General features: G+C 34.3%; 1 protein-coding gene across 2 annotated transcripts in view; it reads right to left on the minus strand.

The window, feature by feature from the left end:
- Positions 1-15,978, minus strand: part of LOC129002202 (puromycin-sensitive aminopeptidase-like) — a 56,148-nt gene that overhangs the window by 24,442 nt on the left and 15,728 nt on the right. The window contains exons 3-9 of one of the 2 annotated variants that reach the window (XM_054429840.1): positions 11,272-11,419; positions 10,571-10,774; positions 9,489-9,573; positions 8,233-8,364; positions 7,689-7,870; positions 7,333-7,437; positions 6,104-6,347 (exon numbers count right to left, since the gene is read on the minus strand). In XM_054429840.1, coding sequence (XP_054285815.1) covers positions 6,104-6,347; positions 7,333-7,437; positions 7,689-7,870; positions 8,233-8,364; positions 9,489-9,573; positions 10,571-10,774; positions 11,272-11,419 — 1,100 coding nt within the window. Of the gene's footprint in view, positions 1-6,103; positions 6,348-7,332; positions 7,438-7,688; positions 7,871-8,232; positions 8,365-9,488; positions 9,574-10,570; positions 10,775-11,271; positions 11,420-11,464; positions 11,610-15,978 lie in introns of both variants that reach the window. The other variant, XM_054429841.1, reaches the window with a different exon arrangement.

Consider the following 15,978-nt stretch of genomic DNA (forward strand, 5'->3'; position numbering starts at 1 on the left):
AAGAACCAGAACCAAAAACTAACGTTTACAGTAAAAAAAAAAATAATATTAAATAGACCAATTACCCTATATGCGTTAATCAAGGTTATTGATCTCTTATTGGTTCTGGATTTTCTCGTAAAAGGTTATCGGCAATCAATGTTATTTCCCATTAATTGCTTTATTTGTAAACAACTTTTAAGTAAACTTATCGGTGTCAGTTTGAAAAAAAAAACAACCTTATACAAAAAACTTTTTGTCATTTAATAGATTACGTATTCTCTAAACAATGATTGATATATTTATTAACATTAGAAGGAAACGTGACAAAAATCACACAACGTTGGGTTTTTGGACGTTTGTAATTGTATTTCTTAAGTAGGTAGGCCGTGTATTCTAGGGAAAAGTACCGGTTATCAAGGATCGTCGTCAAAAAGTTTGTTATGAATAATTGGGTAGGTGTACGTACCCAAGGGATGGGCTATGGGCCTATTGGCTGTATGGTCCAGCGATTGCATCACACGGTGAGTATGAACTATTGACTATTAAAGTCAATGGTATAGGAACAAAAAGTGACAAATTGGAAAATCGAGTTTAGCATCATCCGTAAACCTCAGTTACAATCACCAACTGCAGTTGTGATTTTTTACTTTACACTCATTGAAGCGCCGTCAATGAATGGAAACCTTGTTTCTAATTTATTGGTGTCGATCATTAATAAATTAGTTTCCCAGCCGTAAACAAAACTGATTCAAGGTCTTCTTTCTGGTTATAAAAACTCAAGAACAATCTTATACAAAAAGAATCTCTGGTTCCTGACCTGGATGATGCCTAGTTATTTAATTTCATTTACACACTACTTTATTGCACTTGCGATTAATTAAATCGGTTATGCAAGAAAAACGTTTTTAATCTCACTTGGTTGGGATTTGCTTTTAAAATGTAATCGAAAATGGTTACGGTATTTGTAAACAACATTTGTAAACATATTAATGACAGCTAGAAAAATAATCTTGATCCGAACAGCTGTTCGTTATTTCATAGATGATTATGTGATAAAAATTGGACGAAAACTTAACAAAAATCACACAAAACTGCATTTTTGAACGTCAGTAATTTTATTTACAAAGTAGTGAGGCCATATATTAATGGCTAAAGACACTCTCGCCAATCCAGTGAATACATTAAAATGACTTGGATCTTGATAGGTACTCTCGTTTTCCTGGAAAGGATAGCGTAAAATGCCATCTTGAGTGTTACAGACGGACAGCAGACAGACAGACGGACAGAAATAAAGAGATAAGACTCGTTTCTGCTTCTTTAATCTTCCCAATTTTAGTGTGTGCCCTTAGTCAAATTTAGGCAAAGTAAGGAAAATTTTATCTTAAAAAGGTTGTACTCTAATGCTGTATAGCTACTCTCTGTTTTAGTTTATTATTCTTGGGATAAATAAAAGTTTTTTATTTAGTTTTTTCATTTCATAATATATAAAACGTAAAAATAACCTAAAAATATATTATTCTGAGCAATGTACAGAAAAAAAACAAATTTTTTATGTATATTTTAGATAGATTGGACGTTTTTCTTTAAGCTCTAATAATATACCAATAATAATTATATACCAATAATGATTTTAAAGGACAGAAATATATTATCCATTCAGTTTTTCAGTTATATAAAAGGTTTAATAAAATAGTAATTATGCGTAAAAATTTGGATTTTTACACCACGCCACGCTTCATGATGTCTGTTCAGCAGCAGCACAACGAACTCAGAGAACAATAACTGTACACAATTACAGCCACGTGCTTCTCAAAGAGTGTCATGTCTGGCACTGAAGACACAAACCATCCCCACAATGTACCATTTGGTAAAATTCTCTCTCTAAAATTTAAACGAACCAATCAGAATTGACATCCTCATAGGGACCGCAGATATTCTCTTATATCCCCACAGTTGATCATGAGGTACAGTTCTCTCTCTAAATTCAAAAAGGACCAATCAGGCCTCGTATCCCCATAAGGACCAAAGCTTTACTCTCTTTTCGGAGAGAGAAAACCGGCATCAGCGCAGCTCTGGTGGCCGCAAAGGCGAACTAAGTGTAAGGATCATAAGGTGCCATGTGGGGATATTTTCGTTTTGCGTTGAAAGTGGGCAATTTATGCATTATTTTGAACAAATAATCCATTCCAGCCAAAAAAAAGGCCTGGTCCTTATTGGGATATCCCCAGAAGGACCAATAGTCCCACAAGTATACTTCAGGACGAGCGTATAGCCGCATAAGTGACCAGATAATCGTTCTCCCTCTCTCTCTCTCTCTCTCTCTCTCTCTCTCTAACAATGTACTGATTAAACAGATTGTGGTTGACGACTTTTCTACTTATAAGATTCCCTGCGGTTATTTTAGTTCAATCAAACCCATAACCTTTCTAATGTTTATCAAAATAATTAATTAATCTGTTTTGTATTTTATTCCCTACCAACCCCTATTTACCATCTATATTTTATAGAATAAAATGTTTGTTTATAAAGTTTGACTGGTCACACAATTTTGTACCTATTTTATTTTGTTTAAAAGTAGGGGTGTACGGATATCTGAAAAATCGGGTAACCGGGCCCAAATTCAATATCCGACACTATCCGTTATATATCCGGCTTTTTCGGATAGACAATATATTTTGACGTTTTGGACAGAAAACTAAATCTCCATAGCCACCATTAGTTTCCCAGGACAAAATTACAGCAATACGTTTCCAACGACCTAACAGCAAACGGCAAAGAAGCCGTATGATGCAATACTGATAACTAGTTTAGTCCTTATCGGCTGTTTTGCTTTACGATTAGATTCGTCTGGAACGAACGGACATAAAGCAGAAAAGAACTACCATGGTCAAATGAAAGTCAACTCGTGCTTGTCTCCCTCTTGATACTAGGGGCGCTGCGTAATAGTTTTTTTTACAGTACTGTTTCAAATTCAAAGTAGAAAAATCTAGCCTACTACTGTGAAGTTACGTAAACAATACATTTAATGTTTCCCAAAAAAAAGTGAGAAAAGAAACAATAGAAAGGCAACACAATAGAAGGGTGGGAGGGGTTGGGCAATGACCTCGAAAGGAGCGCGGGTATAGTGAGTCAAGTAGGACCGGAGGGGGAAGGGGTGGGTAAGACCTTGAAGCTATATATAGACTTGCACTACTTCCCTAAACCTAAAGGACTGGCCGGCGAGTGGTATTCCAATCACAGGACAAGATACGTTGTGTTTCAGGTATTCATTGCCCGGTTTGACTTTGGATTGTCTTACTGTGTAGAAACTTTGAATAATAAAAAATAAAGTTAGAACTAACCACGATTATTTAGCATTGATTGTGTACATATTAAATGATTAAACTATAGGGACCATGGATATATACAAACTTTTGTTGTGATTGTAATTTCAACATCAAAATACAATATTGCACAATCGTGATATTTTAGGTCATCGACCTTTATTATGCATCCGGTATTGCTGTTTCGGAAGAGAAGCACGTTGATAAATTATAAATTGATATTCCCGTAGTTAAAAAGAATTATTTTGTAAACCTATAAAACAAAATCATAAAATCTTACATAAAGATAACAATAACGGAGATTGTAAAAAAGGTATAAAGATAACACGTTATTCTTTCTCTTTGTTCTTATATTTCTTGGGTTTCCCTTCATCACGCATTCAACAAGTTGCCATGGTTACTAATCACCCATGTCGTTATCAGCTTTTGTGACATAGCGCACAGCAGGGGGGTAAAACTTGACGAAAATCGGTTAATTTTTACCTATTATTTAATTACCAATGAATGTACTACTTTATTGGTATTTGGTACTGTATTTTAATAATCGGTCAAAATGGCCGATTTTTGTCAAATTTTACACCAAATTTATTGAAATTTCAAGGTGAATATTAATAAAACAATTATTACCAAACATTTGTATTCATTTAAAAGATTGATTTGTGGTATTGGATTCCCCACTGAGTGCAGCCGAGCGGCACTAATGAGGGTCGGACCTTCTTGGGGGTGAACAATAGACGGCTTATCAGACCCTCCCCTCCCCCGTGGTCTGGAGAAAGCTTGTAAACAAACTATGTCACAAGCGACTTGACATTAGGCTGCTTCAACTATAATTTTGTCAAATGAACTGTGATGTTTCAAAATCAAAAACAATAATTTGGGACCAGACTGCTTAACAATAATGGACTGCAATTATTGTTGAACATACAATCCATTTTTAACAAACTAAGATTATACGATTCAAATACAATTATAAAAATTATCTTGGTATTATACTTGGGGTAATGAAGTTATGTAGGCTAGTGTAATTCTCAGTTCATCAAGGTTCTACTGAATTATGTTTGGCAGTGAATAAGTGTAGAATGCAATTTATTAATTCAGGGATACACACCTTTTACACAGTTATAAAGTCGTTAATTAATAGAAATAGTTAATTCTGGAAAATTAAAAATAGTGATCGCATTCATAAACCTGTTGTCAAAACAGCAACACGGGTGTAAGGGTTTATTGTTTTAGATGCAAGGGTGTTTCAAGGACAAAGTACAGTGTTGGGCCTCCCGGCTTAGGGGGGGAGGGGGGTGGTGAGACTGTGTGAAGGGGAGGAAACTGGTTTTGGCTATTTATTGATTAGTTCCCTGACCCTTCTAGATAACAAAATTGAGTGACAGTATTAAATCATCGTGTACTTTATTTCATTTCTTGTTTACTTTGTGTGTTATTCTATTAATTTTAGTGTTTTGGTCTATTTCCTCTATGTCAATTATATCTTTTTTAATATATAAGTTTACTTTTTACTTGTCTCTCCACCTTTTTGGATCCAAACCAACCATATTCTTTTTTTGATTAATACGATTCATAAAACAAAAATATTTTGTGCATGGAAAACAAAAAGAATAATCACGTGTTTTACAATTTATTTTGTATTTATTTATACAAAATAGAATTAAATATTCATAGTAGTTACAATATACATTATGTAATCGAGTTGCTAGTTGTTTTGTCATCATTCAATGTCGCGTCGCTGTTCTGTTCAAGAATCAAGAAGAATCAAGAATATTTATTTGCCATTAAATAACAGAACGTTACTGTTATGAAAGACAATCTGATTGTCTCAGTCTGCACTGCATATCTCGTCAGGCCTTCAATCGATATCCTTTTATTTCTTGCATCTTAATTTAGTTCAGTTCAGTTCTTATCGTGATTATCTACTATTTGATGTCTTGACAATTCTCAATGTTTTTAAACATATTAAAATAACATTGTGTTTATTTAAAAATTGACAGAACATTATTATTATTATGCACTTTTTAAGAAAAAAAGTTTAATAACTTAGATAAGGTAGGTAACGCTAGGAAAAGCTCGGCTCGAAAAAGCTCGAGCTCGAAAATTTTTTAAAAAGCTCGGCTCGGCTCGGCTCGAGGTTGAAAATCACTATTCGCACACCCCTAGTTAAAATGTTTACTTGTGAATCGTGTATATTTTTAAAGACTTTATGACGACCTCCTAGGAGTGACAACACGTCTTAAGGCTTGACAATGACACCTTGAGTGTTGAAACCGGTCGCCATCCAGACGACCAAGGATTACAATGGCAACAAAAAGTTATCCATGCTCTATAATATTGTTAAGTAATCCTGAAGGCAACACCTCAAAAATGAAATAAAAGGTTGACCATTAATTAAGGTTTCCACCGAGGTCTTGTCAGAGCCAAGCAAGCTATTTAAAATCCAAGACCAATGTCACTTTTACTTCATTCACTACTATTGTAGCTGGGTTCTCCCGTTGGGATGATTAGTCTCGTCATAAAAAAAAAACTTTGTTTAAAAGTCAATTATGGCCCACACCAAGTATGAGTAAAATTCCTTGTGTGCTGATTGGCTTGTTTCAGACTCTCCATGATCTGCAGGCAAAAGACTGACAGCGGTGGGCCAATACCATGGAAAACACATCATGCACATGTTAATACCGCCTCCTCTCTCCGCCCATGTTTAACCTTAGTTGCTTCAGACCTTTTAAACAGTGGCTTGGCTTTCTTCACAACACAAGTTCTCCAACTATACAGATAATTATATTTCCACTCACCTGGCTGTGCCTGGTTCGGATCGGCTCTGAACTTGACCTGAGACACTTTGAATGTGCGAGAGTTGCCTTCCTGTCCCACAACCTCAACAGAGATGACAGGGAAGCCCATCTGTTTGGTCCATGTAGACATGACGTCACCCACCGGCTTCTTGCTGGCTTCCTCCAGCGCAGCCCACAGGTCCTCAGTAAACGTGTTGCCATACTGATGCCTCGTCAGGTACAGGTGCATGCCCTTACGGAAGTCCTACAAATGAAGATAATGTTGTGAAGAATAGAATACACAACAGAGGGAGGAGAGGTAGGGAGGAAATAAGAAAAAGATATATGAAGAAAGAAGAAAGTAAGGAGGAAAGAAAAGAATGAAGGAAGGAAGACAGAAAGGAAATCCCTTTCATTGTTTAAACATTAGGTTGCACAGGCACAAAAACACCTAGATCGTTCGTAGCCCTTGTATGCTTGTGGATGGTTCCTAAGCCATAAACAATTTGAGGTTTTACACTCTTAAGCAGGGATGTGCAAGTGGCTCGCTTAAAAGCTTGAGTAAGTGACCATCAAGTCCAAAAATTGAGCACAACCTTTATTCTAGCGATTGTAAGTGTCTGCAAAGATTGAGCAATCGGAAATTTATTATCTCCCTACAATCATGGAAGAATAAGTCTCCATGATGTTTACAATTGGACCACGATTGAACGTGACTAAACAGTTTATGTTGTACCTAAATTCAAACAATTTAAAATATTGGTATAGTAAAAATAACAGACTTTACATGGAAAAAAATCTAATTTTCTCATTATTGAAGTTTTAGACGGTGGACATGATTAGCAATATGATCAACATGACTCTAGTCATTGAAATAAAACATGACCACTAAATATCGACGATGTTTATTTAACTAGGCTATGTTAATGAATGTTTTAGAAAATTTTTTCCCATACACATTATAGCCTACAGTTAATATTCCATTTACATGGTTGATGAATCCTGAGCTAAATTTAAAGAATTTAATAAAATAAATAAATAAATGGATCATCAATTTTACATTGAGACACACATTATTTCATTAAACAGGTACATCAGGTTACAATCACGTTAATTAGGTTTACAAGATTTCTTTGGTTAAGTTTTTGTTTACGTTTCAAAATTCAAAATTTTCGGTTTCGAAGATCACTAGTGTATTAGGCCTACTAATAATGGTAGATTATGAGTTCAAAATACAATTTTGTACATACTTCACCTCCAATGTAGTGATAAAGCATTCTGATAACAGAGGCTCCTTTGTTATAAGAGATGTCATCAAAAATCTCTTCAATTTCATTTGGGTGACCAACAGGAACCTGCAAGAATGTAAAATCCTGTTAGAGGAAGAAATTTTCACTATATATTCATATTCACAGTATAATTATCAACTTGTTGATATACTTTGTGACACTATTCATGTATATATTTCTAATGTACTTGATGAATAAAGATAATTTGAATTGAATTGAATTGAATTGTTTGTTGCAATTATTGCAGAACACATCTGCAAAGAAAACCCGAGTGAGAAATTATCACTTTTGCCGTGATTTCCAAGGAGTCAACAAACCTCAATAGGATGAGAGTTATTGAGACAGTCCAGTTGGAGCGCAGGTATGTACATGTCGGTGACAAACTGTGTCCAAATGTCGTACTCTGGGAACAGATGGGCGACACAAAGGAACTCAACAAATGAGGCGTAACCTTCGTTGAGCCACAAGTGAGTCCACCACTCCATAGTAACTAGGTTGCCTGGGAAACAAACACAAGGTGAGAGGAATAGTAGTGAGCAAAGTAAAACAAACAACCACTTTGTATGACAACTGTTGAAAAAAAATTTTATTTAGCTTATTTTATTTAATCACTTGTCGTGTACGTGTGTGTATTACATTGTAGGCGTCATCCGCTCTTAGAGGAGGTATTAAGAGTCACAAAACGATACTAAGGTAAGTTAACCTCTTATTTATATGTTAAGTGATTCGTGACTACACAAAAATGAAATTACCTTGTAGGCTTGAATTTAGATAAGTAGGCCTATAAACTTTAATCCAAATTCAATCAAACCTTACTGAGCACAATTGTAATGCTAAGAAGTCTCACACTTGGATATTTACCAAACCACTGATGAGCCAACTCATGTCCGACGACTAAAGCGATGAACTGTTTACGAACAGTGGAAGTATTCTCTGGGTCTACCAATAGACAGACCTCCCTGTACGTCACTAGACCCCAGTTCTCCATGGCTCCTAGAAACAGAAAACACAACAGATAAAACTAAGGCAGAATACTGAAAATCTGTAATGCGTTCTGTAAAGGAGTTGTAATCTCAGATTATGTTAAACCGCTGTTGAAGGGTCATCAGCTCCAAAAATATTTGTTCAGATACCAAGTTAAGTTGATAAAAAAACACAAGTCCAAGCTACCGTGATCCTTTGATTGTTACAACTTTGTTTAAGCCTTTACCAGAAAAAAAAAACTACTATGCTATGTTGAAGCAAAAGGATATGACACATATTTCTTAAATTTGTATTTTTCTACCTCATTGGCACTTTTAAATTTTTGTAGGGGAACAGGCAAAACAATGGTCTTGTTACTATATACAGTGGAACCTCCTTAATCCTAACTAATTAGGACCGCAGGTTGTTCGGACTAGTGAATAATTCAGATTACAGAACATATTGTTGTTGTTACATAACAATAGCTAAAATAGATGTTAATTGTTTTGGGAAAATTGAAAAATGCTTTATAAAGTAAAATACAGTATTAATTTAATACAGTAGTAAACATAGTGAATAAACAGTACTGTACATTACAATGGAAACAATTACGTTGTGTATATAAAAAAATACAGTATACAATAAAGAACCACTGTACTGTGTATAGAGTACAGCAATGAGGCGTTCTGATTAGTGGACGTTCGGACTACGGGGGTTCGGATTAAAAAGGTTCTACTGTAATGTCATTAATGTCAAACTTTTGTTAGATGGCATTATTAATTGATAGCACATTGATAAATGAAACTTGGGTCTACGTTCTAGATACACTACGCTTGGGATAAAACCCAAGACCTCCAGATTCAGAGGTGAGCACTATACATATGTTTTACGTATATTTTAAAAGTTCAATTTGCATATTAATTAATTGTAAGTTTAATGTACTGTAGGAAAAACATAAATTGTGATATTTATGGAGAAACATTTGCTAGCTAATTATTGTCGATGTATTTAATTAAAACTTAGCGTGTTTTAAGAATAACTAAAGCAGATTCAATAACACCTTCTTAAACATATTTTTTTTATTAGTCTGAATTGGTAAGATACCCAACAGTATAATTAAGTTAATAGTTTCCAGGAGGAAAATAAATATTTACCAGCAGAAAAATCAGAAATGGCAATCAGGTCCATCTTTGGCAGAGGGTAAGCGATGTTGAAGTAGTCCTTGTAATATGGCAACACCTACAAACAAGTTTATTATGTAAATAGGCCTAAACATTTTTTAATTAAACAATACAACACTCTCACCTTATACAATGCATAGAGGGGAGTCTATTTCCGGCGCACCCCCTAATCATAAGAGTTTAGGACGGCTTTCCCAAATGTGTTTGAATAACACTCTATATAAAAATACCACTGGCATTGACATGGGAAAAAATACCCCTGTAGCAGCAAAGTTTTAAATGAAAATATTTTGATCACAATAATTCATGGTTCACTGGGTTGAAGCGGACTTGGGCTGGTACTAAAACTCATATTTAATCACTGATGAACTTAGCAGTGAATATTTGCCTAGGCCTACACAGTAAAACATAATTTCTGTGTATTTACTCTCCTGTTTTGTATTAAAGAGGTTTATGAAAAAGGAAATAAGATTTTAGAATCGACACAAACTAAAGCGTGAACAAACTAATGTGCTATACTTTATTAGGTTTGCTACAATAAAGAATCATTAGAATATGCCGTATGTAAGATTTTAAAGCATAAATGGAATTAAAAAATTGGCGCATTGTATTCAAGGTTATAAAATAAGACTGAAATATTAAAAAAAAAAAATTTGTAACTTTGTTAGCAAAGTTTTTCCTTATGAAAATAAAATCACTTTCAATTTCAACACTAGGCCTAGACATGCAATTTTTACTATGAAAACCCCTAGTCAACAGTTTAGTTAACATTTAAGTACAGTTATCGTATCTTACCCTTTAAGCTGCCAGGATTATCTATCAATTTAACTATGAGTATTTTTAAAGATTTTCCCCCTCATCTTATGAAGAAGAAATATCCATATTAGACATAGAAGTTTAGGTTAAAAATAACACAATGCATGATCAAATGAGTAACTCACAAATAATCTACCCATCAACTGATTACTTTGGATGGATTTGAGTCACTCATTATGGCCAATTCAGCAAAAATGCAGTCTACCTTTGGGGCTTTGCTGTATGTTAATGTTGCTTACCTTAGTGGCAACATGCAGAGCAAACCTTCCTTGCTCCTTCTTCCCCACTGGGGTATAAACTCTCACTTTGACTCCGTCACTCGAAGTGTCTTCTATGTAGTCAAAGTCTCCAACGACCACTGCTACTAGATAAGTCGACATTATCGGGGTCGTTCCAAACTTAACAATTCTCTCCTCTCCTTCAATCCTGTCTTCAATTTCTGGCTAAAAGACAAAATAACTCATTGGCAAAACAAAATTTATTTCAAAACTAAAAAGACGAAACATGGTTTGAAATATTTTATGCACAATATTTTATGTTGAATTTAATTCACAGATTAATTTAGCCATGCAGCAGAAATGTTATTGTTATTAGTAAGCCTACTAATGTAAATGTCTATTACTCTATCCAATGTGAAAAAGATGAATTTTTTAAACAAATTAAATAATTCTGACTGTCCTGAGTTCAAAAACAACGTTATGAGTCAGAATGCACCTCTTAGACGTGTATGGTTTGGTTAAGGACATCGTCATTGGCATTAGAAATAGTCAAGTCTAACAATTCCAATGCGCAGTAGGCTAGCGCCAAGGAGCGTGTCTTGCAGTCTCTGCAACACGTATCTCCCCAAATTGTCAAACTTGGATTCCAGGTTACAGATATCTCTGTTAGATTTATGTTTTTCAGTAATAAAGGATCAAAGATTATATAGATACCAGCTCACCATATTGGACAAGGCAACTTTCTGTTGTGGTACGGCGAGGGTTATGTCAAAAGTGGCTTTTATTGCAGGCTCGTCCCAACAAGGGAAGCACCTCCGAGCGTCCGTCGACTCAAACTGCGTGACGGCCGCGTACCTCTCTTCCTCGCCCCTGCAACAAACACAAAACATACACGACGTTTACAGTGTTACCTACCATGTTGGAAATGACAGTACGAGAGATCACTGGAGCAGCCACAGTTATGTCAAAAGTCGCTTTTATTGCCGGCTCATCCCAACAAGGGAACATCTTCCTAGCGTGAGTGGAGCAGAGAAAAGTGACCGCAGCATAGCCTTCGGGTCTAGTAAACAAATGTTTGCAAATTACTCGGTACCATTGTTTAGATACAGGGGCGTTTCAAAATGACAGAGCAGAATATTTATTGCAATGAAGTAGGCCTATGATTTACGTGGTATTGAAGAACAAAGAATTGAATTTCACTGTTCTATCAGCTGATTGACAATTATTTCCTAATGTTGTTTATTTCCATTACAGTCAATTTGAAAAGCGTTGATTCCAAAAAATCATCTTGTGTTATGGAGTTTTGGAAACATGAGTCAATGATTCAAGTGCAAAGAAAGTTTTCAAAAGGCACTTTATGAATGACACAGGAGCTTCCTGGAAAATGGCCATGTACGTAACACAATAAAACCAACACCGGATGACCTCGGGCATCTGATGAGAATAAACACACACTAGACATCTGAAAAGGCTCTTCTATACAGGGTGTTTTTTTAAAAACTTGCATCTTTATTTATGTAAAAACCGCAATAGATAGAAATATGCAGTTTGCGGGAATCATCTATTGAAGTAGGGGGCCCAATTGTTTTGAATTCAACGTTACATTCACATTCCCCCCCTTTCCCCCCTGCCCTCAACTTATTTTTTTTAAATAGCAAGGTACCCCTTGTGACATATTAAATGAAAGAGCATGAAAAAAGAAAATGTTTGATGAAAAAAAATTAAAAATCGGTTCATAAATTTGCGAGATATTTCCCCCCCCTTCCCCGGAACTTGATAATTTTTTTAATAGCAAAGTACCCCTTGTGACATATGAAAGAGCATGAAAAAAGAAAAATCTATGACCTAAGAAAATAAGGTTATGGTACTCTTCATAAATGTTCAAATCAATTAACACGTTGAATGTAGCTGCGTGATGGCCGACTGCAGCCGGTGGTCCAAACATCTAATGCGCTGCATGTGTCTTGTGGCCAACCGCTAAGAGTTCTTAAAGGTCAGTTAGTTGTTATTGCATGTTTTTGTGTTTATTTCAATAAAAGTTGTTACTTAGTACGCCTACTAGGTTTTTTTGGGTGATTTGGTGTATAGGTTATAAAAAGTAAAATTAGTGAAAGTAACTTATTTCTTACGATGTTAAATATATACTTTTTGAGTAAACTTACAAACAATAATAACATAATCATGAAATAGGCCCTGGCCAGCCTCAACACCTTCCCTCCACTCACCCCATCACACTACCAGTTACAGCATAGTGAAAATATCAAGTGCAAAAGTGGTAGTGAAAAGCAGAGTACAAGTGATACCCAGGGTAATAATGATCTGCCAAAGACTCCCATTTCTGGCAGCAATGAGAATGATTTTTTATAGATAGGAAATAATTATTGTCAAAAAAGATACATTCAATTGATAATGAAATACACATAAATAATAGTCAAAATAACATGGATGATGTTCATTTAACTAACAAAAAACGACTGGAAAGTCAAACTTTTATGAATTTGGATTTTGAAAACCCACTAGACATCTCTGAAAATGTATCTTTTTTGCCAAATGACTGTTTGAGGTGTAAAGATAGTACTGTAAATAATGTGAAAATGTTCAAAAATAACCCCTCCTCTCCTATTGTAACAAACAAACATTCCTCTAACGTTTTAATTCTCTATCAAAATATCCAGCATTTTTCATCTCGTACTTTATTCCTTGAAATCATTTTAGACAAACTAAAGCCCCATTTTGTTATTCTTAGTGAACACAAGCTCAATAATGATGAAATTAATTTTGCACACATTTCTAACTATAATGTTGTAAGCTATTACTGTAGGAAAACCTACTTAGGTGGAGGTGTTATGATTCTTTCTCTTGACTGTAACCATATTAAAGTAAAAAAATTATAATTCCTGCAGTTGAAAATTTGGTTAAGGATAAGTATTTTGAATGTTGTATGATTGAGGCGAGAGTTAATGATTTCATATTTTTATTGGTTGGTTTGTATAGAACTCCAGGATCTGTATACGAAAATATTTTTCTTGAAAAATTAAATAGTTTGTTAGGCCTTATTTTTGAAAAATATGAAAGAGTAATTGTGGCTGGAGACATTAATATTAATGTTAAGTTTTCCAAGGGCTATCAGATATTCAATAATATTTTAAATGAATATAATATGCAATATTTGGTAGACTTTCCTACTAGAATAACATTAGAGGGTGAAAGTGGTATTGATAATATATTTACTACAATTCCTAAAAACAATCTTTTAGTATCAGGCCTAATAACTGAGCTCTCTGATCATGACGCTCAACTCTTAGAAATTCGGGACATCTCTTCTAAACAAAAGTTTAACAAACCTACTATTAAATCTAGTAGAAAATTCCTTCCTGAAAATTTAACCAAATTCAAAAATTATCTTGCACAGGAAACGTGGACTGATTTATATTTAGCGACTGTAGAGGAAAAATATGATGTATTTTTTAATATCCTTATGTTTTATTTTGATAGTTGCTTTCTTAAGTTAAAGTCTCGTGCCTGTTCAAAATAAAAATACCCCCGCCGCAGCAAACCTGCCGACTAAGCGAATTTCCATTTGTCTGAATTGATTTTCAGTTAAATATATTTTAATAACATTAGGTTTAACGAGTACCTAGGTTTGCTGCTACAAGGAAACTAACAAAGTGTGTTTTTTAATAAATATTGATAGCTTAGTACAAAATAAATAAATTTGCCAAATTTGATCAAAATATATCCATAAACAAGCAAACTACAACATTTGACAATATTCTCCATAAGAATAACATAGGAATTTTGAATTTACAATTTTTTTAATTTTCTCCATTACTAACAATCGAACAAAAATACTTTTATATACTAAATTATTTGTTTTTTTAATCTCTTTAAAAAGGTCTAAAGAGAAATCGGGAAATTTTGTGTTTTGAGGGTCAAAAGTGAGAAAAACAAATTTTTACCCCATAAAACCCCCTGTAAAGCCCCGTTCCCATGGTCCGATTGTGCTGGTTCGCGAACTCATTCAAGTTTATCCCGCTTTACACCTTTAAACAAAATTTCATCAAAATCGGACAAAAATTACTCAAGTTATCGCGTTCACGGACGTATATATATATATATATATATATATACATATATAAAAATTTGAACGAATGGTGTTTTTGGCCTCTGGGGACATCAAAATGAAAAAGTAAATCGGTCCCGGGTCTAGGTCTTACTGTGCCACCTACGGTAATAGCTACTTCCCTATAGGGAAATTCGCTAAAATTGGATAACTCAGGAACTTAAGTTAGCTAAAGATGAAATAATACTATTAAGCCGAGAAATTAGGGTAAATAAGGATAAGTTTTTAATAAAAAAGCTAAAAGACCTGAAAAGAAGCTACGCAGCCCAATTAAATAGTGCTAAACGACATTATATCGAAAGCAATATAAGAAATGCCAGTAATGTCTCAAAAACTACTTGGAATATTATTAATAGGGAACTAAACAGAAACCGAGTACGTGAAAATGAAATCCAATTAAAAATTGGCAACTTTGAATACACTGAACCCGATGATATATGCGAAATATTTAATGATCATTTTGTAAGTTTGGTAGATAGGATTGGGGACTTGTCTTTGGGAGCTCTTGGTGCAATCTCAAATCCTGCAAATTCAGTAAAATTTTATTTAAAGCCTGTTGATGAAGCTGAAGTAGACAAGATTCTTTCTTCTTTTGAAAACAAGTTTACTTGTGGTTTTGATGAAATTCCTATGCCTGTTTCAAAAAGTGCTAAAGATGTTTTAGCTAAACCATTGGCTCATTTAATCAACTCTTCTTTAATTTCAGGAATATTTCCAAGTAAATTAAAAATCTCTAAAATTAAAACATTACATAAATCTGGTAGAAATAAGGACCCTTCTAATTACAGACCATTATCTATTTTGCCATGCTTATCAAAAATCTATGAGCGTGCCATGCATTCACGATTAATGAATTTCTTAGAAAATAATAGCTTATTTGATACTGAGCAACATGGATTCAGGCCCGGTAAATCTGTTGTCACTGCAACAATTGATTTGATAGAAACTATAATTGATGCTATTGATAAGGGTGAGAGCACTGTCAGGGTGTTTATGGATATTAGTAAAGCATTTGATAGTGTCTGCCATTCAACATTAATTTCAATTTTAAAAAGTTTTGGTTTTGCTAACAATGCTTTAAATTGGTTTCAATCTTACCTTGAAAACAGATTACAATATGTGGAAATTAATCATATAAATAATTTCAACCAATTAAGAAATGTAAAATCCTCTTTGAGGTGTATCAAATATGGTGTACCTCAAGGTTCGATTCTTGGTCCCATTTTATTTTTTTGTTATATTAAAGGTCTGCCAACAGCATTAACAGATAATATGGCAAAATTGTGTCTATATGCTGATGATGCAA

This window comes from Macrosteles quadrilineatus, unplaced genomic scaffold, assembly GCF_028750875.1.
Source record: "Macrosteles quadrilineatus isolate MER2022 unplaced genomic scaffold, UCM_ALF_1.0 Scaffold_9__3_contigs__length_116548681, whole genome shotgun sequence".
Lineage (NCBI taxonomy): Eukaryota > Metazoa > Arthropoda > Insecta > Hemiptera > Cicadellidae > Macrosteles > Macrosteles quadrilineatus.